Below are 24406 nucleotides of genomic sequence, written 5' to 3'. Positions count from 1 at the left end.
AGGCAGAAGTTTAACATATACCCTCAAGGGAGGGGAAAAGGGAGCAGAATATTTAAGAGCTTTCTCTAAAGTGTGTGTGTGAAAAATTCATCACTACAAATCTAAACTGAAGTTACTCTTTAAAAACTTCTAAACTAAAGTAACAAGGGACACTAAAACTCCTGGAAAAAGAGATGGTAACTCAATCGTTTAAGGTGATATAAATGGCTAGAGGATGCTGAGAGCACGAAGAAATCGGACTAAACCCCGCTCACCTCTAGTCACAGCTCTTCATCAAGTCACAACACATCACACTACTACCACTCCCCCTCCTCACCACATTGAAAAAATAAAACCCACCTCTAATGCTTTTAATGCTACTCAAGTTTGTTGAAAAATAAAGTTTCATTTGGCTGCCGTTGCTACTTAGTGTCTAGCTTGGCCATTTCTTGCACATAGATGCCAATACTTTCGCTGTCGAAGAGCAGAAAGTAAATGTTCTTCAAGGAGGAAGAGCTGGTGCCGTCAAAATGGGTGGAAATAGCTCTGAGAGTCACCTGGGCTGCCGTCTGTTTGGGGAAGCAGTTTCTATGTGACAGGGGAAGAAAACAGAACAAGAGTGTCAGCTACCTGTGCAAGCATTATGCACACGTGATGCCAAAAGGCACAAATCACAGCCATACCCACTACAGGTTGCTGTTAACACAGCACCAGTTACAGCTTTAACACGTGCACATCCCAGAAGCAAACCCCAAGGTTCTGATAACAATATCCATCTGCTGCTGTGTTAGCTCCCTTGCTGGCATAGCTACTGTTTTCGTTTGCTTCTACTGTTTATAACCACACAAAGTATTTTAAACACTCTACCTTAGAATCAAACTCGTCTGTGCCATGCCAGGCAGGCTAAAAAGCTCAAGGATTTGTTGTTATTGTTGAAAACAGAATTGCTTTAAAAAGATGACACCCGACTTCCTTTCCCTGTAATTGACAATACTTTGCTTGAGACATCAATGAAAATAATTGAAGTTACAACCTCAAATCAAGGTCCATTCCTTCCTTCATTTTTTTATGGTAATACTCTCCAGCCTACTAACTGCAAAGCTACCAAATGTTACAGCAAGCAGTGTTGAATTGTGACTCTTCTTGGAGCACCAGGCCCATGTCCTTGAGATTTCAGTTTTATTATATCTTAATCACTCATACTCCCTTTTCATCTCACAAAAGTTCAGCTGCAGCTCGGTTCCTTCACCCTCATTTCAGCACAGAGTAGTTACTGTGAAGGTCAGCAGCTTTTCATCTTTGTTTATATGAAATATGACTGCTATAAAAACAATTTCAAGTACTGTTCTACTTGAACTTGATGCATACCTCGTGAAACACCCTGCCTTACGCTGTGCCTGCACTTAGGAAGGTCTCCACATCGTTGTACTTTGTGCTTAAGAAGGTCTCCACATTGCTGTACTTGTCTAACACCAAAGAGGTTCCTCGACCTAGAAAGCATCCCTGTCCTGAAGTGACAGATGCGTCTCTCTGTCGCTGAGATCTGGAGGGAAAGACACACTTTTTTTTCATTCCCTGCTGGGGTTTCTCTGCTGCCTGACACTGGCTGTGATAGTTCTGCTGATTTTGCACAACCCTAAAGCACATGGATGTGGCTTCCTTGCTACATAAGCATGTAGAGAGCCGAGCAGCTCTCAGAGTCTGGGTGAGACTGTGCTGGGGCACGCTGAAGGCGAGTTAAGACCTGGCAGAGATTGCAGATAGGCATTGAGCGTAGCTGTTGTTTGCTCTCAAGTTTAATGCTCCCTATTTAGATTCTACTGTACGATAATGCTCCAAAGGAAGTCAGATGGATGCCAAAAACTTCAGCCAGAACAACCACGCCCTTACTCTGGGGCAGGATCACACACAACTCTTCTGCTTCTCAATTAAGTTTGTCTTAACTTATCCTCAAAGATCTCCAGTGACAGGGCCACACCATAACACAGATATGCCATTCCAGTGCCTAACAATGCTTACAGTTGAAAAAATCACAGTATTTTTAATAGCATCCAGAGCAGCTTTTAAATTGCTTCCTTTTTTCCCCCTTCTCTGATAACAACATGCTGTACATTTGTGTATTTCTCCTCCTAAGTGCAGTACGACTCACTTCTTACTCAATTTCACGTTAGCAATTTCAGACTTACCCCGTATCTATTAAACACTGCCCAAAAAAGAGCTTGGAAACTGATCATCAACAACTGTTATATGCATACTTGCTATCATCTAAACGATCACCGACAGACAGACTTTTACTAGCTCTGGTCCCATGACAGACCTCTGTAACAACCCAGCTAATGTATCTTTGTGGCAACAAGCTATCAACAAAGACTTTTTGAAAACATTTTCCAGCTAGTTTATATTCACAAAACAAAAACAAAAACCACACCACCTTTGGGTTTCTTAATCGAGTACGTTTTATTTGCTAGTTATTAAGGAAGAAATGCGAAGTTTTACAGTTGGTGTGATAGTTGCCTTTTTAGATCAGAACTGTGTTTAAGAAACGGTGATTTTCTTTTGAAATAAATCATTAGTGTGACTAGTGTATTTACTATATATTCTTGGGATGACTTAAGTAAATATTCTGCATTTACCTCGCTCGAGAAGCACCACTTACCTTCAGTATGGTGCCAGTGTAACCTTATTAATCCCAGTGGAGCTTTACTAAGGTTCACCACAATAAAATGAAAGGACATAAAAATGTTCTTTCATTCTACTCACAGTCAGCTCAGCTCTCCTCTCCTGGGAGGACACTCATGTCTCTAATCACAGGCTCCCTCTCACAGCAGCAGCTCTGATAGTCACACAATTGTTACACAATTTAGAAGCCTCTTATGCAGAAAAAGCCATACCTGCCACTGGGAAAAGGGGGGAAAGCCACAGACTTCAACTTCTTGTCTTCTGCAGCTGTTAAGCAATTTTTTATGGTCTCTTCAAGCTGCTCTTCGCACTTGTCTGAGCCCCACTGTGGGATGTGACAGTGGATGACAAACTTTGCTGCTAGGCCGCTAGACTGAGTAAGTGCAGCTATCAAAGGAAAATACAACAGGGTTTAGTTTTGAAAAGAAATCACCCTGCAATGACTTCTCAGTCTCAAGTGCTTCCTTAATTCCATTGCCTCTCCCAAAAGAAATATATGAGGAATGAAAGAAAGCCACAATGACTCACTTGCAATCATAATCTGACTGTGCTATCATTACTTGTGTGATCAATTGCTTCTTTATTCTCTAAAGAACCCAGCTCATTTGGTTAACAAACAGTTATTCAATAATAGTTCATAGCTTTCTCATTCTGCATGGCCTCTGCATGTTCTTTTTTATGCAAAGTATCAAAAGCTTGCACTGAATACAATGTCATTAATTCCCCAATAGACGTGTGTTGTCATGGCCTTATCTAAATGCTCTGCACAAATATTCTGCAACATCTGTACAGCTCCAGGGGGTTAGTAATACTTGGACCCCCTTCGTGGACAGGTGATTTCAGACAACAACCTGAGAAATCAAAGATGTTTACTGAAAAGTAGCCACCAGTAAGGCCCGATTAGAAATCTCAGATTCATTTTTCAGGACTTGCAACATCCACAGCATAGCACCAGTTTGCTTTTGCGGCAGTTGTGACTTTCAGCACTTTTAAAATCTAAGCCTTGGGACTCTCAGGTCAAACACCCAGAAACCAGCCATGCAATTATTGCCCAAGGATGGAAAAAGGTGGATTTATTCACTTGTCCACCATCACAGAATAATTCCATCTAATGCTTCACTCTGCTACTTCAATTTCAACCAGGAGAGAAGCAAATTGACTGAAAACAACACAGGTAACCTGTCAACAGCACTTAAATTCAAAGCCTAGGCTGGAGCTCAAGTGATTAAAAACCATTTGTTAGTGCTTGCCTGAAAACCAGTGGATGTGGCAACATCAAACGCAGCAGCACAACACAGTGCTTGACAGAGTACATTTTCCTTCCGTGAAACTAAGATTATCCTCTTTCTTGGGACCACTTTAAGAGCACAAAGTAAGTCTATTGTCTATCTATGTGATGTTGATAGAGAAGTAGTTTAGTTGGATGCTGTGGCACGTATTTCTGATGCAACGCAAAAGTGAAGTGAAATATACTGTACAAAAATCTCTCTGTGATTAGACTGCTCCTTTAGGAAATTTGAAAAACAAGACCATTTAAAGTACTGACATGCTTTTTTCAGTGCTTTTAGTACTGAGGTACTAAGCTGCATAAGGCACGAAGAGATGTATTGCAACTTCTCCCATCTTCACCCACATCCAGCTCCTAAAAATCAGCTAAATTTGTCTACAAAGGAAGACAATCTCAAGCCCTTAACTATTCACTGCTCCACATGCATTAAACATTTGAAGAGAGCTCTTTTGTAATTTGTATTTCTATATGGTAACTGTAATGCCTGGGAGAAGAGCAGCAATTGCTCTTTGAAAACCATGCCAGTTCTATAGATTGTATCACATCTACGTTTACTGGTGTTCAAACACAGTGAGGGAGTTGCTCTGCCTGCATTGTTCATCAAATATGCATAAATCAGGGTAATTTGTAAACTAGAATTGCTCACAGACTGAGAGCTAATCCTCTCTAAGAAACGTGGTACAAGTAGGAGAGGAAAGAGGCACTGAGGTAATAACCTATTTTCTATTTAACCTATTAGGTAATAACCTATTTTTTTCCATAACTTTTGGACTCCCACAGACAGGAACTGCCTAAGGTAAATTAATCATCCTGCTGTTACTTTTTTTAGGTGGCACTTAAAAGCCCAAAGGCAGGATGTGCACAGCACAGAGGTATCCTAACCCTCTTCCCTTTTTCCCCTCTCCTGCCCCCAAACAGGTTGCCTGTGTCAGCAATAATTTTGAAGAAGAAATAAACGTTTGCATTACAAAAGCAAAGGCACATATATAATCAAGAACAGCTTCGAATGCCAAGAAAAAAAGAACATTTCAGTATGTTCTTTTTTCTAATGTGTCAAGCCATTTCCACAAACAAAGCAGAATATCCTTGTTACCTTCAGCAACTTCCAAAGGTCCTTGAGATTTGCGAAGCTCCTTCACTGTTTCTAAAAACTCTTTTCCTCCTGCCTTTTCCAAAGCCTTGCCTGCAAGGAAACAGAGCAAAAGGCCTTGACTTTGAGCTACCAGCAAAAGAAAACAATTCTACGTGATTTAAAAGGACATTGTGCACACACTGGCATGTTTCCCTCTATCAGCAGCAGCTGATGTTTACGCTTGCCACTATCAGCCACAGATAAAGTTTGCTTTTTATTGTTTTCACAAAAAACTTCTCTGTTATTACCGCACATTAACATAACTATCTGTAAGAATGCTAACTTCCTTTGGCTTATGGTTAAAAACGGTGAAGAGTGGGATTTTCCAAACTCATATTTTCAGTCTCCTAAATCAACTCAGCGTACAAACACTACTACTTTCCTGAAACAATTTCTGAAATAAACACAGCTGGGATGCCAGTGAAGTCCTCAATGACTGACTGTATACAACAAGGATCCAAAAAGCCTACTAGTGGATTCAGTCCCTCTGGGCAACTGGCTGCCTATCTTTTTTACCTCCCTCATGGCAATTCCCCTGTTTTACACCACAGTAATAATATTTCCTTGTATCACATGAGCAGTACAAGGCTTTGTACATGGGTATTTCTGAAGCATACAAAATCCTGTAAGGAAAAGCATAACTGTAAGTGTTATTACTGTAGGTGATTTTCCCCATAGAATTTCCAAAAGCCAATGTAAAAAAGACAATAACCCAATAAAGACTGGAATAATGATTATCTACACCTTTACTGCTCATGTGCAGCAACAAATCATCTGTGTTTTCATTGCTGTTAGTCATCATTAAAAAAAAAAAGATAAATTACTGATTAGCATATTGTATCTACTCAGTTCCAGCCTGATTTTCAGAAGCCTGCAGGTAGCAGGGCCTCACCTATCTCCTCCTTGAGGTCTATTTCAGCAGTTGTAGGGTGAACGATGCCTTCTACTTTCATGGAGCCAATATGGCTGATGTCACTCTGTGTCAGAGAAAGCTGCAAGATACGGATGAGAGAGTAGAAAGAATCAAATTAGTAATCTGTGTGTGAAATTACTTTCATATCAAAAAAAAAAAAAAAGGCTGGATTCACAATTCACACAATTTTATTTTATTTGGTATGGTTGATTCTGATTTTTAACCTTTAATTAGTCTGTACACCGTTCAGATGTTTCACGATGTGCCCATAGCTTGGAAGCCTGTTCCTGAGGAAATTACGGCTACTAGATTCATTCATGTCCTAGCATCACACTTCGAAGAAAAAAAATGCTCACTTTGGAAACCCTCTTGTTTAAAGAGAAAAATACTAAAAATAAAAGGTTGTCTCCTACAGAAACACTTGTCCCCAGTAAACTGCTTGCAGGGAAATTAATACTGATGGGCTAGACCCTATCTTGATCCATACAGACTTCACCACCCACGTAATTAATTTCATTTCAGCTCCTGATGTAAATAAAACAAGGAATGTTTTACCCACCCATGCATCAGGACACAAGAACTGGCCAAAACTTGATGTCTTAAGGAGCCCAAAAAAGGCTGCTCCCCAAATCTCACAGCCTCATCACTTTGAGCAGCAACAGAGGACAGAAATCCTAGAAATTATTAAAAAGACTTTACAGTTGCTGAACATGTGCCTGATACACCTCATTTCTTACAAGTTAAGCTACAGAATTTATGTCCTAATAAGGAAAATAAACACTGCCCATTTTAGATAAGAAAGTGGAAAGCTGCACAGGTTCTGGAGGAACTTAGAACAGCACTGAACTCTTAACAAAGGAGATACGGGTTTCATCCACCTGGCAAGATTATTGCTTTTAGCAGTCTTCTGGATCTAGTATGCCTCTGGCATAAACTAGACCACTAGTTTATTATGAGATGGGATCAGACAGACTGAACTTTTAAGCACTGCTTCATATAAGGGTACATCAGTATGGGGGGCTTACAGAAGCAATTTCAGGAACAACACTTTTTCCAGATGATCCTACTACCTGAAAATCAACAATACAAAATCTTTACTCTATCTCTACAATAATAATTCAAAATATGTACTATACTTTATAAGGAAGGAAAGAATAAGACAGAGAGTTGGCTGGACATCACTGAGATGGGTATTTTGGTGGGACAGTTTTGAAGTTCTGGCCAGGCAAGGTGTCAGAGTCTGTGCTGAAGCAGGCTTGATCACTTTGAACAGAGCTGCACCCCATGGCCCATTTTCAGATGGAGTGCTCAGGCTTCTGGCACAAACCAGTATGTGGAACTTGATGAGTGATCCTTAGGCTTGGCGCAGAATTTTAGTTTATTTTTTAATAAGTAATAAATAGCCTAGAAGGTTAAACCTGGTTTGGCAGTATGCTAGACACTCAGACAAGTCCAAATGGAACAAAACTCTACTACAGATTTAGCCAAGAAATCAGTCTCTAGAGAAGAGAGGCTGCCTAGCATTATTCTTGGAAACCTTTTATCTGCAGACATAGTTTTGAGATCCTCTGCCCCACCTATGACTTGAGTGAGTTCTGGCCTTAAATTTGGGACCACTAAGGATGAAGGCAGAGAAGATTTTTTACTGGTGTTAGATTTAAAGTGTCCTTCTGTTTATGCTAGGCTCCACTGCTACGATCCCAATCTGTTAAATCATAAATTGGATTACCTTTTGTCCTGGCACGAGGCTCTTGGAGGACAAGATAGTAAAACCATCCCCGGGTCCATCTTCAGATGTTGAATTTGAAGCTCCTTCTTTTTCGTTGTCCTTTTGTTTATTCTAATTTGGGGAAGAGGGGGAGAGAAATAAAAACTCTTGAATGCAAATTAATGCCTAACGTTATTCAGTAGGAGATTTCATGAGTTAATACAAATTTCATCTTCTCAAAGAAATATGTTACTCGTAGCTTTTTACTCCCCAAAGATTGTGAATAACAGAGGTTTTGACTGTCCATAAAATGCTAAAACATCAGTGGTTCATCTGAGGCTTTACATCTGTTTGTAGACATTGAGTGTTGGGGCACACACCTCCACCTGTGGTTTTACTGATGATTAAGGTTGTATTTATGGATGGGTGTGTGCTAGTGTGTTTGGTTTTGCTGCTAGGAGAACAGAGCTCACACTGAATCAAACAGGAACCCCGACAAAAGAAAAAAACATCGGAAAGAAGCCGTAAACCTCAGGTAACGAATCGAATCATAAATCTCAATCCCTACTGACGGAAGGGAGCCATCACACCTCCATACAAACAGATGGAACAATTAATGAGCTAACTAATAGGTGAAGGTTGAATGCAAAACCCCCTTTGTGAGACACATTCCTTCGTGCAGCCCAGCTCCAGAAGCAGGAAGCCTGCTCCTACCTTGGCTGCTGGAGCACACCTTCAACTACACAGCTCTGCTTTCTTTTAAAAAGTTGTTTCTGCACTTTCTCAACTAGAGAGATGTATCAAAGCTTAGAGGTCTCCAGAAAGATGTGCTTAAAAAAAGAAGTGTAAAAGGTTTAGGTCAAAGTTTAAAATGATTTAATCCCGTCCTAATCAAAATTTAGCAATGTCTTAACGTGCAAGCTTTGGAATGACAAACCAAGTGAACTGATCTGTGTTACTGCTTTACCAAATCAAAGCATTTTGGATGGTGACAGAGGATGGGCAACTGTGAGGGAAGATGCAGTGGCCAAGTTCCAGTTCATTTATTATTCTCCTAACTCTCAAAGAAAAACAAAAAACGAAAAAAAACATTTGTAACAGTACACCTAAGAATATATGAAACAAAATGCTTGTCAAAAATGACACGTATGTACCATGTCATGGCAAGTTCTCCAGACAGTGAAAAATCTTTAAGAGCAATATGGTACCCATGAACGGCTGATGGTGTGACATGACTCAGAGAGAAAATGATTGTAAATGCAGCTCCCTGTATTTTAGTAAAAATTCTACAGTTATCAAGAAGGTACTGCAGAGGGTGACGTGGATATCTGAAAAGCTTCCCTTGAAGCTTTAAAGGTTTTTGTTACAGAAATCCATTATAAAATTGCTTTGATAAGCATCTTCCCTTTTATTTCCAAGTTTAGAGAAATAAGTTCCTGATGTGTCTACCATCAACTCCTACCTCCTGTTTCCAGTTGCAACAAACAATGCAGAGGCACCAGTTTGTTCCTCCTGATAATTTCAGTTGGTTTCAATCCAAACCTTCTCTCACATATCCAGGATCCCGTATCTGCCTCATGCTTACCTTTTTGGGTGTCCGGGTCTTGTTAGACTTCGCCTTCTTCCCACTCTTTTTGCTCACCATGGATTTCCTTCCCTTCTTCTCAGGAGTAGGGGAGAGGATAGTCTCAGACTTGCCTTTGGCACCGCGTTTCTTGGCTAGGAGCTCTGGCTGAATTCTGGGCAGGACACCCCCACTTGCAATAGTCACACCTTTTAGCAACTGCAAGGAGAAGCAGCATAAAGGAGCTCGTTATAAATTCTCAAAGTCTGCACTCCAGCAATTTTTGCTGACTTCATAGCACAAACACACCGAGCCCACACTTCCTAAAGCACCGTACCTTTTCTGTTTATCACAAGAAAACCCAATTAGAGGGAAAACCCGGTGAGTCCCAGAGAGGTCGGTCAGCATACCCCAGAGAACTCTGTTACTCTACAGGTCAGACTCTTTCCTGTCTTTCAGTGCTGGTCTGTCTGCATACCACAGTGACTTGCAGGCAGTGAGTGAGAGTAAGAGGATACAAGCACTTGCAGGCTACTTTTAAAAAAAAATAAATAAAAATTGCACCCCAGTGCTGCTGAAGGAAGGTTATAGACCGCCTTCCCAGGAAAGCAGATGCAGTGGAAGTAAGCGTAAGACCCAAGAACCTGCTTTGCAGGGGTAAACAACAGGAACGGGCAGCAGTATTTATTTACACAGAGGGCAAAACCTGGCCGATCCAACTGACAGCAGTAGGTCTGTTCCACAGGCCAGTGACCAGTTTTACGGTGCAGGGAACGGGCTGGTAGTGTTCCAATTCTTTTCCTTCTCTCATCACCTCTGTTTTGAGTTTTCAGTTTCCGTAACAGAAAACAGAGCTGGATGACTTCACGGGCACCACATTTTCATTATTTAGAGCAGACAAACTTGGTGCAGGAACCTTTCAAGGTGTGAGTGATGTCATCCATCTTTGCACAGGGCCATCCAAGAAGAGGTCCTCTGCTGCTGACTGATCCTTTCCAGCAGCCCTGAATGCTGCAATTCACAGCCCGTGCCATGACCTCTCTTCTCCCTCCACAAGTGATCCTCAGAGTCAAAACACACTGCGAAACCAGTCAGTGTGCTAACAAGACTCAGACATATGGAAGGAGAGGCAGTGCTGGACGCAGCTACAGCAGAGTCAGCCAGCTCCCCATCCAAGATGGGCCTCACAGACAGCGTAATAGAAAACACACACACTTCCACAGCTTTTGGAAAAGGCTGTCTGTCTTGTGTATTTTTGTTAAGTATCAGATATCACCGAGTTAAAAATTAGGCATCAAGTTCTCCCACTTCAACACAACCCACAGGCTGTGGAAGCAACGAAATTTATATCCAAGTGATTTCAGATCTAATATCGCAGAACCTTTTTTTTTTTTTTCCTTTGGCTCTTAATTTGGGTTGGCAACATCTTGCCATCTTCTGCTTTAATATTTGTGTTTCATTCATCAGTCAGGCTAGAATGTCTAACTTTCTTGGGAGCAGCTTCATTCATGCTACAGCAGATAACACTCGCACTGCAATGTAAAGAAGTACCTGATTCAGCTCCTCATCATTTGCTACTGCCAGGAGGATGTGCCTGGGGGCAATTCTTCCTTTCTTGTTGTCTCTTGCTGCATTTCCTGCTAGTTCTAGAATTTCAGCTGCAAAACACATTGAGATAAAAATGAGTGACAAAAATGTAACTTCTGTACACCCTGCGTACTCATTGTACATTCCCTTTTCCTATCTATTTACCTCTCCGGGGGTATTTTACAGATTTAAATGATCTTTGCTTTGGAAATGCAGAAAGCAAACAACACTCAATATAATAACATTACATAACCGAATTTGTTCTTTCTAATTTCCTAAAGGACAGCTAGCAGAAAATATGCTCAGCTTGGTTCACATAACTTCTTTTATGATTCCCAAGTCAGAGTTCTCTTTCAAAAAAGAACAAACACCCTATAAAAACGTACATCGGCAGTCCAGAATGTAGCAGTAACCCTGTAACAACAGAACAGCAAAGCATGCAACGAAACCCCAAACCTAGTTCAGAAAGTTGTGACAAAACAGCAAGGATTCTGAGGACCAGGTAAGACAAAGACTGAGGTGCATTTAAAGAAGTACTTTGAAAGCCAACAAACTAGCCAGGCGATGCTGCAATTCGGTATTAAAGGGCATTGAAAATCTGTGAGAGGCTTCATTTCAGAACAAGATACAAAAGGTTTGGCTTAGATGCAAGCAGAAACAACACGAGAGCTTCAATGCATGATCTGTTGGTAGAAAGTTCTCTAGGTCTCCTGGAACAGGCGGTCATTTCAAAAGTTCTTTCTACTTTTGCAGTAACTTTTAGACAGTGACTGAAGTGGCTGAGGGTTTTCTAATTGGTATAGAGGAAACACAGACACATCTTTCTTAGCAAACTGTAGCAGTCAGCATTATTAACTTACACAGTTTAGGCTGTATTTAGAACTTATTTCTCACATAAGAACTCCACTGAAGCACCAAGAAGAAAGGAGAAGGGAATGTTTTGCTCCAAATAACCATCAGAAGTCGTATTTGCACCTTATTGCATTTAAAAAGGTATTAAGTGCCCGCCTTGTTTTTGTTTTTACATTTGTCAGTAACAGGAGTAAGAAACTTACAGCCCACCTGCTTTCTGTTATGATATCTTACTCCCATTTCATCCATTATATAAAGAGCTGCAACTATTACAGAAAGAACTTCCATGGAAAGTCTAGTGGGAATCTGCAAAATGCTCTCTGGCTAAAATCCAAAGGATTTCAACAAGAGGTTTAGCTCTCAGTTCATGGGAAAAATACAAGCTTTCAATTTCGTTCTGTTAGAATAACAAAAGTGCATACTTGTCATCCAGCTTTCACTGCTAGAGCACACATATTTAACTGAATGTTGGAGATGTGAGAGCCATTGTTTCCACTTGTGTGCACGTTCACAGCGAATTGCTCAAGAAACAGCCAGTCTCTGTTGAAACTGTTCACAACTGTTCATGCAGAACTTGCGAGAAACATTATTAAAGTTGCAAAGAGGAGCATTTAAATTTTAGGAGCTATCAGGACCATGGCTGTCATAACCAGGCCTCCAGCCTGAGGGAAAAGCAGCGAGCAGACAGGCAAAAACAGGATCAGGACAACACCACGGTGGCTCTACAATAAAAGCTGGGCCAGCAACCTCAGCTCTGGCATTTCCCAGCTCTGAGGTGTCTGACCTAGACTTGAAAGGAGATGGAAAAGAGATCCTGCACTGTCCAGTGATGGTCACCCCCGTGGGGCTGCAGGGCTGGTGCTTGCAGATCCCTGACCTCTGTCGGTGGAGCGAAGGCAGCAGCAGACAGCAGGAACAGATTGCCATCCAGTGTGCAGACCAGCAGAGAGCAAGAAAGGAGACCCACACTTCTCCAGGGGGTTGTGCAGATTTATGCTGACAGCAGAGGAGAATTGCAGCAGGAATTACAAAAAAAAACAACATACTTACCTGGATGGGAACTGCAGTTCTTTCAGATGTGCCAACAACAAGCACATCCTGCTAACCGTGTGCTCACCCCACTCCCCCAGGCTCTGGGTCCTTTGGCCAGCAGCATCCTGATGGTGCACTCAAGTGTCCTCTGCCTAATGTTGAGAGCAAAAAACGCAGAACACTCAAACGCCAGGCACTTTGCATCTACCACAGGACACCAGGAAGAAGAGAATCCAAGACAGAGATGATGTAGGGCAGACCGCAGACGATGCACATAAGTAACTTACCAAAGGATGCCAATTATTTGCATAGGTACATAATTGCCTTACCTCCTTCTAACGATTCTCTATATGCATATTTTTCCAAAGCTGGAGACTTCGGAATGAAGGCAGGGACTCGGTCTTAAGAACATAAAATGACATTTGCAAAAAAGGAAAAAACAATCATATCTGGAGGCTGCAGTTACCACATCCTCTACTGATAAGAGCAGATCCCTAAAGAAACCAGTTTATGTTTCCAGCAGAAACATCTCAACAGCTGAGGTCATCTAAACTCTAAGGAGACTGCAGTCTGAGAATATAACTCCTATAATGAAGTTCTTCACTGCAGCAAGCTCTCTTGAAATCGGGCATCTGGATATTCTCAGACCTAAGTTGGTTTTATTTTATGTCCTCCTAACAGCAGACATTAAGAATTAAAGTGAATTCTGAAATAATTTGGCTCCCTCAAGATTCGAAATCCACACAAGAAGCCTCCACACTGGAAGCTTAACTTCAAATTCAGACATCTTCGGCACAGATGGCTAAAAGCAAACGAGCTCATTTGTGCCCATTGCATTTCACCGTGGCCTCATGAAGGAATTGAACAGAGGCAGCAGAACCACGTCCAAAACTGGCCTGACTCTGCCATTAAGTTCCTGTGTAGGTGATCACATTATCAGTATTTAAAAAATCAAAGACAAATCTCACCCTCTGCAACTACCTTTATACAAAAACGTGGAGTTTCTTGGACTTCGGGCTACAAGAGAGTAGAAGAAGACTGGGCACTGGTGTTTGGATCTTGCAAAAGTTAAGTGACCCCCAAAAGAAGTTTTTAAGTCTTTTCAGCAGACCCTCTTAATCCTGTTTGATAAGTACTCAGGAGCAGGGAAGAACCGAGCTGTCCTGCAACCAACACAAGCAGCAGCTAAGCCATGACCTGAACGGGATGCCATTGTCTCATCCTGTAACGTACAAGAGAAAGAGAGGTTTCCTTAGCTGATGGATCAACAGATTTGGAACGTGTGTGAACTAAAAGCATCACAGTCAGGCCGAAGTTATTTGGTCAGTTGAGCCCAGCCTGCTTTGTGAAGCGCTCAGTTGGCCCGAAAAGGAAGATAACTGAGAACTACTGACCACAGAAGCAGAAGGATTTCAGACAGGTTACTGGGTTTTCCACTTCCCAATTTAGGTAAGCTCTGACATTCCTGTTACGCTACGACACACAAATCTGCCCCGTAATACCTTTGCTCTGACAAGATGCATCAGATGGAGTTTTTGGTCCTCCACTGGCAAGTGGAAAAGGAACTGCTCAGTTTGTCTCCTGATGGCAGGTGAGCACGCCAGACAGAAGAGCACGCCAGTCGATGTCCTTTGAAGGAGGAAGCATTTGCTGGCGCTGTTCCTTCCCTAATTTAGAGAACGCGGCTTTCCGCTGCCACCTCGATCAGTTCCTCTCACCAGCACATCGTTCACATCTCGTCTGCTTCCTAAGCAAGATGCATCTGTATTCTTTGCCTACGTTTTGGAAGGTGCTTTAGGGCGCACATTCTGCCTCTGTTTGACTCAGACGATGGCTGCAGTCAGCCCTGCACCTGTTCCCAGCACAGTCTGGCACGCGCGTGTTGCAAAGTCCAGAAACCGAGAACTGAGGTTATTTTTTCATCAATTTTTTGACTCTGAAGCCACTGGAGCCCAACACTGTTCCAGGACACACAAGCTTCTGGATAGGAATTAAGTTGCAGTTTTGCAATATGACTTTCAAGCCTAAGATATGAAACAAGATAGAGAGATTATAAAAAATAAATAAAAACTTAAAAAGCTTTAGATCCTTGATAAGATCTTCCTCATCTTTGCTAATCGGTTAAGGTTTAAAAGTACCTCTTCTCAAGATACACTGCAGTGATTGTTGGCATTTTTACAATGGAGTTGATAAGCCAGAGCTCAGATTCAGTGTTGACAATGGCAGTGGGCTGCAGCCACAGTCTGTCTTGCAAACAAAGGGCAAAAAGGGGATCTAGCGGCCTGCAACACAGAGAACGCCTGCGAGAGCAAAAAGGCAGACTGAACCACACGGTGGCAGGGCATGAGGATGCCCCAGGTGCACATGCACCATCTGGCGATGCTAGTCAAGAGGCTCAGTGCTTCAGGGTAACACAAATTCAGGCCACTGACAAATCACATACACGGGAGAGTCCGTCCTACGTCCTGGACAGACGTCAGACAGCTCTGGTCCAATCTGACTCCTCCTGCCTCACCCACCCTGCCCATTCCCCAGCTCCACAGCCCATTCCCCTTTCCTAGGCACTGAGACTTCCACCTCATTTTCCTTCCCTGGGCATTTCTGCCTCCTGTCCGCTCTCCTCAGACTCGATCTTCCTTTCTGGATTCTTCACCAGCAGCACCTCCCTCCATTTGATCCATGCCCTATGCCCTGTTTTTGCAACTTTCTCTTCAGCTTTGGGTGTATCATTGTGGGCACCCTCTGATACTTCCCCTTTGGCCCTCAGTTTAACTTCCCCACCAGCCAGAGCCATCCTCAGCTGTCTCCAGCATCAGCACTCTTCTCCCATAACCACCAGCTCCCCAAAATGTTACTAACTGTTCCTCCTTCCCCGAACAATCTGGAACCTGTTCCCTGGACCCAGTCCCAGACCTCTTGCCACCCGCCTCTTTGCAGCTTTTGTCAGCTCTGTGCCGTGACCAGGGGCAGCCAGGGACAGCAGTGAGAGGGGAAATTCCTTCTGAGCACCTGTAGCCATGGGCTGAAGCATGCTCAGTCACTGTGTGGGGCAGCCCACGCGCGGTCCTGTCTCATGTCAGAGCTGGGAGAGGTTGAGGCATGCTCCGTCGCCCTGTGGGGATGATGCACCAGCAGTCTGGGCAGCACTAGAAGCTGAGAAGGTCCTCACTGAGCACGCTCCAGCTTAAGTCTTCGGAGATTTTAAGCTGTTAAAATCAAAGAAGTCGCTGCTGAGCGTGAGCAATCTGTGATTTTTTCAAAGTTACAGCTTGGCCAAACAGAGCAAATTTCTTTGGGATGGCAGACACCACCCTTCCCCTTTCCTAAAGCAAAAAAAAGCCTCTGCTTAAAAGCAGCAAATAAAATAGGGGAAAAGTTCTCATGAATGCTTTAACATGGCAAAAGAGAACTGTTCAACTCGCTTTGGTGAAAGGGTTGAAGAACCACACGGAGTTCTCCACCCTTTTACTCCCACTCCCCCAGATTTCGCCTGCAGCAGTTCCCCTGTGTGCAGGCTTTCAGCCCACGTAGTCACCACTTGATGACAAAAACATCATCAAACCAATTTAAAACAGGAAGCCTCAGATAATGCTAAGAAATGCTACCAGTTTGATATAAAATACCCTGTCTGACAACAACCCCAGAAAACCACGTTTCATTTCTAAAGGCATCCCCAAACCAAATATTATATGTTATTGCATACACATTGGGAATAGCTAGATCAGCAGGGTCAGACGCTGTAATGCTGCTTTTTAATCAAGCTATCCATCTTTGTAATCTTTTCAAACAAAACTCTGGACAGGGCACAGAAACTTTGGTCTGGAAGTCCACAAACAATAGTTGTTTGCTCAGAAATATTGCTCTGCTCTCACAGTATATACAGGGCTGGGCAAGGGTTCTCTCTGCTGAACCAAGCAGCTTAAAATAACATTCCCTTACAATTTATGTGGGCCCCCAGCCTACATATCTAGCAGTTCTCTTGCTTGGCTGACTATACATTCTGGTTTTTTTCCCTAAAACACAGTGTAGGCCTGCACATAATCTGTCCTTACCATATTAATCATTTAAATTTAACTGCATTTGCTAGCCAGAAGCAGAACCAGAACCGAGGTACGCTGTTCTAGTTCAGACAACAGGCAAACAGTGCTGTGCTGTGGGTTCTGAAAGGCTTACCATGACTGAGTCTGCGCTACGGAGGTGCTGCATGCAACAGACACTAACTTGGCAATTTATTCGTACACCTCGTAATAACTGTGGCAGCTCAGAGAACAAGCTTCTCCAGATGCTTATTCTAGGAAACTCCTCTGAAGGCTGTGGGCCTGTGGACTGGGAAAAGAAAAAAGGGTTTCTCCCAGGACTGAAGGTCAGCAGTCACTAAGGAATGTGTTATTCAATAACAAAAGTTAGGACAATTTCCAAAATTCATGTAATGCTGTGTTCCTCTTGTCACCCCCAGACAACCGATGGCTGCAGGTGACTTCTAAGCAATTCATGATCAATGGTTCCGAAAATCAAACACACCTTGCTAGAGAAATCCACATTTATGGCAATCCTAAAGGTCTCAACCCCTGCTAGAAAACATACAGGGGCCCAGCAATAAAAACAAGGTTGAAAAGCAGTGTGGGCAGAGCAGGAGAGCTGTAAGAGCTCCGAATCCTCTGCCTCCACATCTCCCCCAACCCTGAAGCATCTCTGCTGAGTAGCACTCCGTGTCGCAGGTAAGGAAGCTCCGCAAGCCACGGATTTCCCTGGAACATCACAACTGCACCAGCTACACTGAGAGAGAGATTTCGGCACTTAGAAGACTTCGTTCTTAACATCTGAAACTGGATCGTGCAAATATGGGCATACTTATGTTCTCAGTGAAGTGAAAGGGCTCCTCAAACTCACTTCCAGAACTGATCCTTCTCTGTGATGAAGTAAGACTGAAAAATACAAACGTGTTAGCTCTTACACAGCATTTAAAAAAAAAGTGGGGGATATGCTCACCATCTTGGATTTTGTTCTGCTTTTCAGTGGCGTTTTAGTTTAACACCAGCTCCATACTTAACTCTTGAAGGAGCTGGAGGTAAACATAAATGCAAGCTTAAAAGTTTTGTTCACGTTTTTTCCACGTAAGCAACGTTTTATTCTGGTCCTGCAATTAACCAGCACAAACGTGGAAGTTTCTGTAACGTTGCTATCAGGCATCATCAGAAACGTAACCTGAAGTTATCACTGCTTCAGATGTTCTCCACACCTTCAAAGGGAAACAGTGCCTTTAATGACTTTATGAGGTTTTGGTGTGTAAAAAGACAGCAGTGTTTACATAAAGACCGGAGTACTGTTATATGGACAACCAGGCTCCACGCATGCTTCTCCTGTGCCACTTTGGTAATAAACTACACTCCTGAAACATTAACCCACTCGACTAATTCCAGGCTGGTAACTCCTCACAGATTCTTTAATGCACCTCAGTCTTGACCTGTAACACTTCAGGAACTGGAATTAGAATCCTCTCTCTGCCAGGCGGTGAAACAATCCGGCAAGGTGCTGTTTTCCCACACTTAAATATAAATCCAGGCAGATACATTCATAGGATGGTCCAAAATACCATAGTATCTTACAACACACCACAGAATACTACAGTATATGGCATCCCGGTAACACCTGCCCCTTTCTCTGAAGTCACTTTCATAAAGCAAAGGAAAACCTCAGGTGTGGAGGAAAATTTAAATCCTGACACGGTTTCTTTATATATCCAAGAAGCCAAACAATTTTTTTAAATACAAATGCACCACCTCCATGTCTCATAGCACTTTGACACTGCTCCACGAGGAATAATGCAGCCAACAAAAGAGAGTTTGTTCACTTCAAACGCAGTACAGATGTGTGAAGTGAGGGTTTTTTCCCTCTCTACTATTATTCACATCCCACTCTATCAAACCTATCAGTTTTTTCTCAAACTACATATTGTAGAGCAGCAACAAAGAACAAGCAGCTCAACTAGTGATCAAGCACGGCGCCTCTAAAGGAGAAAATTTCCATCCTCAGCCTCTTTGAGAAGCAAATTAATCTCCTTGAGCACTTTAAGCGAATTTATACCTCTCCTGCCCTTTCAGAGCCAGACTTCCAGAGTGCTGAACACGTCCATACCTCACCCCACAGGTACCCCAGGCTGCCGTGCACGATCAGCACCCGAGGGGCTGATCAGCATCGGGTTCTTGGTTTACCTGCTAGATACTCTATGACAGCTGCCATGTAAACTGGTGCTCCGACACCTATCCGGTACTTGTACGTTCCTTTCTTCAAGTAGCGCATCATCCTCCCCACGGGGAAAATAACGCCTGCCCTGCTGGAGCGTGACAGTTTGGACATTTTCTTCTTCCCGCTGCGGCCCGACATCTTGCGGCTTTGTGCTTCTCAACGTGCTGGTGATTCTTATTCCCTCGCTCCACACCAAAAGCTGTAAGAGAGAAGAAATAGAATTGGTGTTCGGGATGCGAGAAAAATCTTTATACATCATTTCCTTGTTCTTCCAGAAGAAAAAAACAAACAAACAAACAAACAAAAAAACCCCACAACAAATCCAGCCTCAACAATTGATAAAATTGAGGCATTATTTATATTCAGACAACTGGAACAGGTGCTATAGCTTTGTTTTGTTTGCTTGCTTTTGACTACTGCACAGCCAGTATAGCAATACCACAGAAAGACTGCTTGGAGAATTAAAAATAATAATAAAAATCCAGCATACATTAAATGAATTTTTAAAAAGAAACACAACCCAGAAACAACTCTCAGGAAGGCAGACAGCCACAGCACGGCGAGTTTCAATGCTGATGTGAAAGTTCAGCAAGTTACAGACAGCTGAGAGCTGGGATGATGGATAGCATTAAGCAACCTGAAAAGCAGATGTTGATGCCACCTTCGCCTGAAACTAGAGGAAATTGTGCTGCTTGCACAGCAGAAGACAAAACCTGCCTACAAATACAGCTTCCTCAGGGGTCTTTTATAGAGAAAATCTAGCATGTCGAGCTGAAGAGAAGCAGGGAAGCAGCCGTGCTTCAGGCACCTCCCCTTGCACCGCTCGGCCGCAGGAACAGAGCCCCAGGGGGCAGCTCACAGACCTCATCGCTTTAATAATTCTCTCCGGATCACCTTCACAGCATCTACAGAGGGCTGCAGAAGCCTTCCTCCACGGATCTAAAGGATTAAAGACTTCCCTTTAATCTCTCATCTCAGAAGGACTGGCTACCATTTTCTCCTGTCCATCCGGCTTTCTCAGGATGGGCTTTTTCTGCACTGAGAGCCGATCTTGGTACACAAAGAGTAGCTCGAGATGCTCTCCTCTGAAGGCAGCAAGGAGCGTGACTGCCACAGATGGCATTTCTGGTACCGAAGGCACAGCTACTTAATTCCCGGCCTCCACCCACCTCGGTAGAACGAGGCAACAAAAGGCAGGAGATGATCTAAAAAGTATTGACAACTTTACGTGATGGCGTAACATTTTTATTTTTTTTTAAATCACAGTCTGCATTTTAAAATAGCCATCCGAAAAAGGCCTTGGGCAGCACTGCAGGCCCTTGGGAACATCAACATTTATTCGAGGAGGGCACAAAGCTGGGTTTCCTTTGTGATCCTCCAGCGAGGGTCACCTGGCCCCAGCACAGCCAGGCGTCCACAGAAAATGGCATCGACAACGCCCTGGTGTCTCCTCGTCCATCAGCCAGATCATTTCTCTTAGTGCCTGCGATACATTATGTGGGCAGAGTAGCCAAAGCTGGGAAAGATTACACCAGTAAACCTATCAGACATAGGGACATCGGACATCCAAATTTATGCTGTTCGTCATCCCGTCCTGAGCTCCACAAAAACCGCCAGGCCGGAGTCACGAGTGGTGGTAAAAAGCTCATAAACTGCTGCTTATCAGCAGAGATTAGACAGCTAGGGCCACTTCAAACACACCCAAGTGAATCAAAACTTCAATGTAATGGGAATAAAGTGCAGTTATGCAGGAGGAATTAGTTGTGTAGGACCAAACAACTGGTGTGGAAAGGCAAGCTTCGTGCCGCGGCCTCCGTGCTTCAGATACGGCACCAAAGGGGGGATCCTCGGAAGTGTGATGGGGTTGGCCAGAAGCCTGACAGAAAATCTGAATGGAAAGATGAAAGAAGACATAATAATGGTCTTTTGAGACACAAATGACTGCTTGAAAGGTGGAAAAAATAGGAAAAGCTCTGTGACAGCATCACTGGAAGGCGGCAGCAGCTCTCCCTCAGCACAGCTTCAGAGGGGCGAGAGATCTGCCACAAGTCAGCGAGGTACCAACAGGAGGCTGGACAAGGTCATCTCTCGACGTCCCTCCACTTGACAAAGTTTGCTACTTCTGACAAACCCTGCACAACCTTCCCAATTTATATTGGGCTACAGATTAACCTTCATAAAGCATCCTTTCCAGCTTGTGGTAACTGACACTGCAACTAACGAGCAAACATAGGCTGGGGTCTAGGTTTCTAGCCACGGGAAGAGCCAATTTGTGGATCAGCCTCCTGAGTAACACAAGCTACAGTATCACATTTTAATATGAAACTTAATAAATGTGTGCACGAGCCTACGATCTGGTTCCTGCTACACCAGGATAGTTTCATCACCCAGCAATTCAGTTCTGCGCTGAGATCCTGAGAGAGAGCCATACTGAAGGAGCACGCTACAAAGAATCACGCATCTAAATCATATTAAGCAAGCCTCTCATATATTTGCTGTAGTACCAAATCCCAGTTGCGTATAAATCAATGGGGAAAAAAAAAGCAAACATCATGAGGTTTGCATCCACAGAAAACACAGTGGTTGTACTTGATCTCTGTGATAGAAAATCAAAACATGTTTGCATAACTAAGCACACTGCTCCAGGGCACACCGTTACGTTATATACACTTGTGGGTATAATTAAACACTTCTGGCTCATTCCTTTGTTGCCTCATTGAACTTCCCACCTTTGTCTCTATGCCTTTATTCTCTCCTTATCTCCCTCAGCCTCCGCTGTTCTCAGCCATTTTTGCCCCCTGCTGCCAAAGCAGCCTTTGGATTCCCAAACATTTTTCCAAATGCACTGCAGGTATCAGTTCAGGTACGTTTGCAGGATTTTGCTTAAGCCTCAGAATAGGAGAAGTTTCAAAAGTCTGCTGTCACTCTTCCTCTCTTCTTTGCAATGTACATGGACCAGGGTACACATGAAACATCTTGAAGCTCTGTTTTTGTCTTGTATCCTACAGAAGATGATGTCTGGTAGAAAACACCAAGCTATGGCATAATCAAATCTGCTAGAATACAATTAATATGAACTTGAAAAAAGAAACAGGATACACCACAGCAGTCAGCTACCTATGCCAGATATCTTAGAGAGTGGATGCTAAGGCAACACTTCACAGGCTCAGATGAACATCAGTCCTCGCTATCTTCTACAGAAGAGCTACACCTTGTCCACAGTGAGGTCCCAGGGGCCAGGATCATTTCTCCCCCTGGCAGGGACCCGTTTGACCCAGGAGGATGCACATCAACTCATACCTGACACCACTTACACGATGCACCCACCTGGGCTGCTCCACAGCTGCCAACAGCAGAAGAGCTACAAGTTGAGCACTGCTGGTCCTCATTGTTATCTACAGGTGATGCTGCTAAACGTCAAGAGCTTATCAGCTGAAAAGCACTCAAGCCTACCCACATTAATTATTGCCAAGCGATGCAATGACTCTGGGTTTGTCCTAACAAACTAGAGTCCCCACTGAAAAAACACGGCCATGGCACGAACATGAAGTCCATCGTCACTGAGTTGGAAAAACTGCGTCTATATCTGGCTACCGTGACATCATGAGGCTTGGGCAATTTAAAGCAATTAGTGCTTCCAATCCCCTAATTGGTCACGGCACACTCCTACTCTTCACAGCTCCAGCATCCCTGTGTTGCTATGGGGGATTTAACAGCTACCAGATCTCCTGGAGCTCTCTACAATATGATGAAAATAAGGTAGACTGTTGCAAGCTGGGCCTTGCTCTGGGAATTGCATCTTCCCAAGAGCCCAAGGCAACCAACATCAATTTCGTTTTGCCTGCTGGAAGCAGGGCTCTCCCTGCTCCCAGGCGGATCTGCTTTGGCCACCTGGAGGTTCTGCCACTGCCCACCCCACCACGGTTACCTGCAGAGGGCAAGCACCAGACTGCCCCACGATTTGCATCCCACATATCGAGGCTTACCAAAACAACCTTAAAACCACTTTCCAGCCCTTCCTACACCAATTTGCAGAAGTACAAAACCACATAGTGACATTTAGGTGGTGAGACCTCCAACACTTTTAAAAAACACACGGACCCAAAACCAGCGAAAGCACCCTCCTGCTCCGTCAGGTTCCTTCTGGCATCAGTTCAGATGTCTAATTCTTTCTCTCAGAAAGAAAACTCACAGGAAACAAAGAAAAGAAAGCTTAGTCTGTGCAACACAGAACAAAACTGCTGCAACACGGGTGGAGAACAGCAAACTCCAGCTGTTCCTCTTCACATCCCCGACCAAACGCAAGGCAGAGGCAAGGCAGGATAACACCTGCACCAGGTATGAAGCACACGCTAGCGACTATCACTAAGCATTTGAGAAATAAACGGGTAAAATAAATAAATAAATCGGGTCGGATTAAACCAGGCGCTATATAAACCGCGCATATATAGCCAGCAGGCTATATACACCGTCGTCCTGCTGGGTTTTCGAGGTGGCAGAGACACCCCTGCAGCACAAGGTGCCCAGGGGCACTTGGGCAGGATTTGGGGCAGGATTTGGGGTGGGAAGCTTTGGCAGCTGGCACTAAGCAGGGAGCTGCCCCCGGGCTGCGGGACTGCCACCACAGCCCTGCGGCTTTGACACGGGACTGCTGAGCGACGTTTTGGGGCGTGTACGTGAGCCGTGCGCTTGTGCTGGGCACCCACGGGCTTTGCCTTCCACATATTGTAACTTTTATTCGGAAAATTAAAGGTGAAATGTGGGGGGGGGGGCGGGACGGGCCCCGCGGCCCCTCAGGGGAGGCGCCAGCGGGGCCGTGCGGCACGCGCAACGCCGCGCGGTTGCCATGGCGACGCCCGCCCCGCCCCTCCCTCCCCTCCCTCTCCCCGCGGGCGCCGAGGCGAGGCGGCTGCCGATTGGCTGCGAGCCGCCGGGCGGCGGGGGCGGGGCGGCGCGAGCCCGCGCTCTGCGCAGGCGCCCTGCGGCGGCGAGCAGCGAGCGGGGGGGGGGGGGCGAGCCGGGAGGGGGGGGGGCGGAGTGGCCGTTGGCTTTCCCGCGCAAACCCCCCCCCCCCCTCCCCCGCCCCTCCCCCCCTCCAGTCAGCGGCCGGAGCCTCCGTGAGGGGGCGGCGGCGGGGGGCGCGCACCCCCCTCCCGCCCCTTTAAACCCCTTAAACCCCCTCAGACCCCTTTAAACCCCCTCAGAGCCCTCCCTTCGACCCCCCTCACCCCCCTCAGACCCCCTCATCCCCCCCAAATCTCCTCACACCCCCCCTAAACCCCCCTCCCCCCCCCCCCCTCCTCCTCCATCCCCTCACGGCCGCTGAGGGGAGCGGCCCCCCCCACCCCCCCCCCCCACCGCCCGCTCCTCACCTGCCGGTGCTTCCTCACCGCCCTCCTCCTCCTCCTCCTCCGGGCCCCTTTCCC

The 24406-nt window shown here is 44.6% G+C and overlaps 1 protein-coding gene across 1 annotated transcript; it reads right to left on the bottom strand.

Moving 5' to 3' along the window:
- MACROH2A2 (macroH2A.2 histone) lies at positions 1-24406 on the bottom strand. The gene is made up of 9 exons (XM_084290021.1): positions 24353-24406; positions 18947-19179; positions 10815-10921; positions 9285-9482; positions 7721-7831; positions 5971-6070; positions 5040-5129; positions 2871-3045; positions 1-567 (listed from the first exon to the last, which is right to left on the bottom strand). Exons 2-9 carry the CDS (start codon positions 19116-19118, stop codon positions 402-404), a joined length of 1119 nt encoding a protein of 372 aa, XP_084146147.1. The 5' UTR covers positions 19119-19179; positions 24353-24406; the 3' UTR covers positions 1-401.

The sequence above is a fragment of the Netta rufina genome, assembly GCF_964035555.1.
Source record: "Netta rufina genome assembly, chromosome: 7".
Classification (NCBI taxonomy): Eukaryota; Metazoa; Chordata; class Aves; order Anseriformes; family Anatidae; genus Netta; species Netta rufina.
Note: the sequence above shows the minus strand (reverse complement) of the source record. Positions and strands in the feature narration are given on the sequence as shown.

Excerpts from the sequence above, each read along its gene's own strand:
- MACROH2A2 (XM_084290021.1), bottom strand. The coding sequence starts at position 19,118 with ATGTCGGGCCGCAGCGGGAAGAAGAAAATGTCCAAACTGTCACGCTCC. Across the intron at positions 10,922-18,946 it reads TGTCATAGAGTATCTAGCAG|CTGAAATTCTAGAACTAGCA; the intron begins GTAAACCAAGAA and ends TGTGTTTTGCAG. Across the intron at positions 6,071-7,720 it reads GCCTCGTGCCAGGACAAAAG|CTTTCTCTGACACAGAGTGA; the intron begins GTAATCCAATTT and ends CGTATCTTGCAG.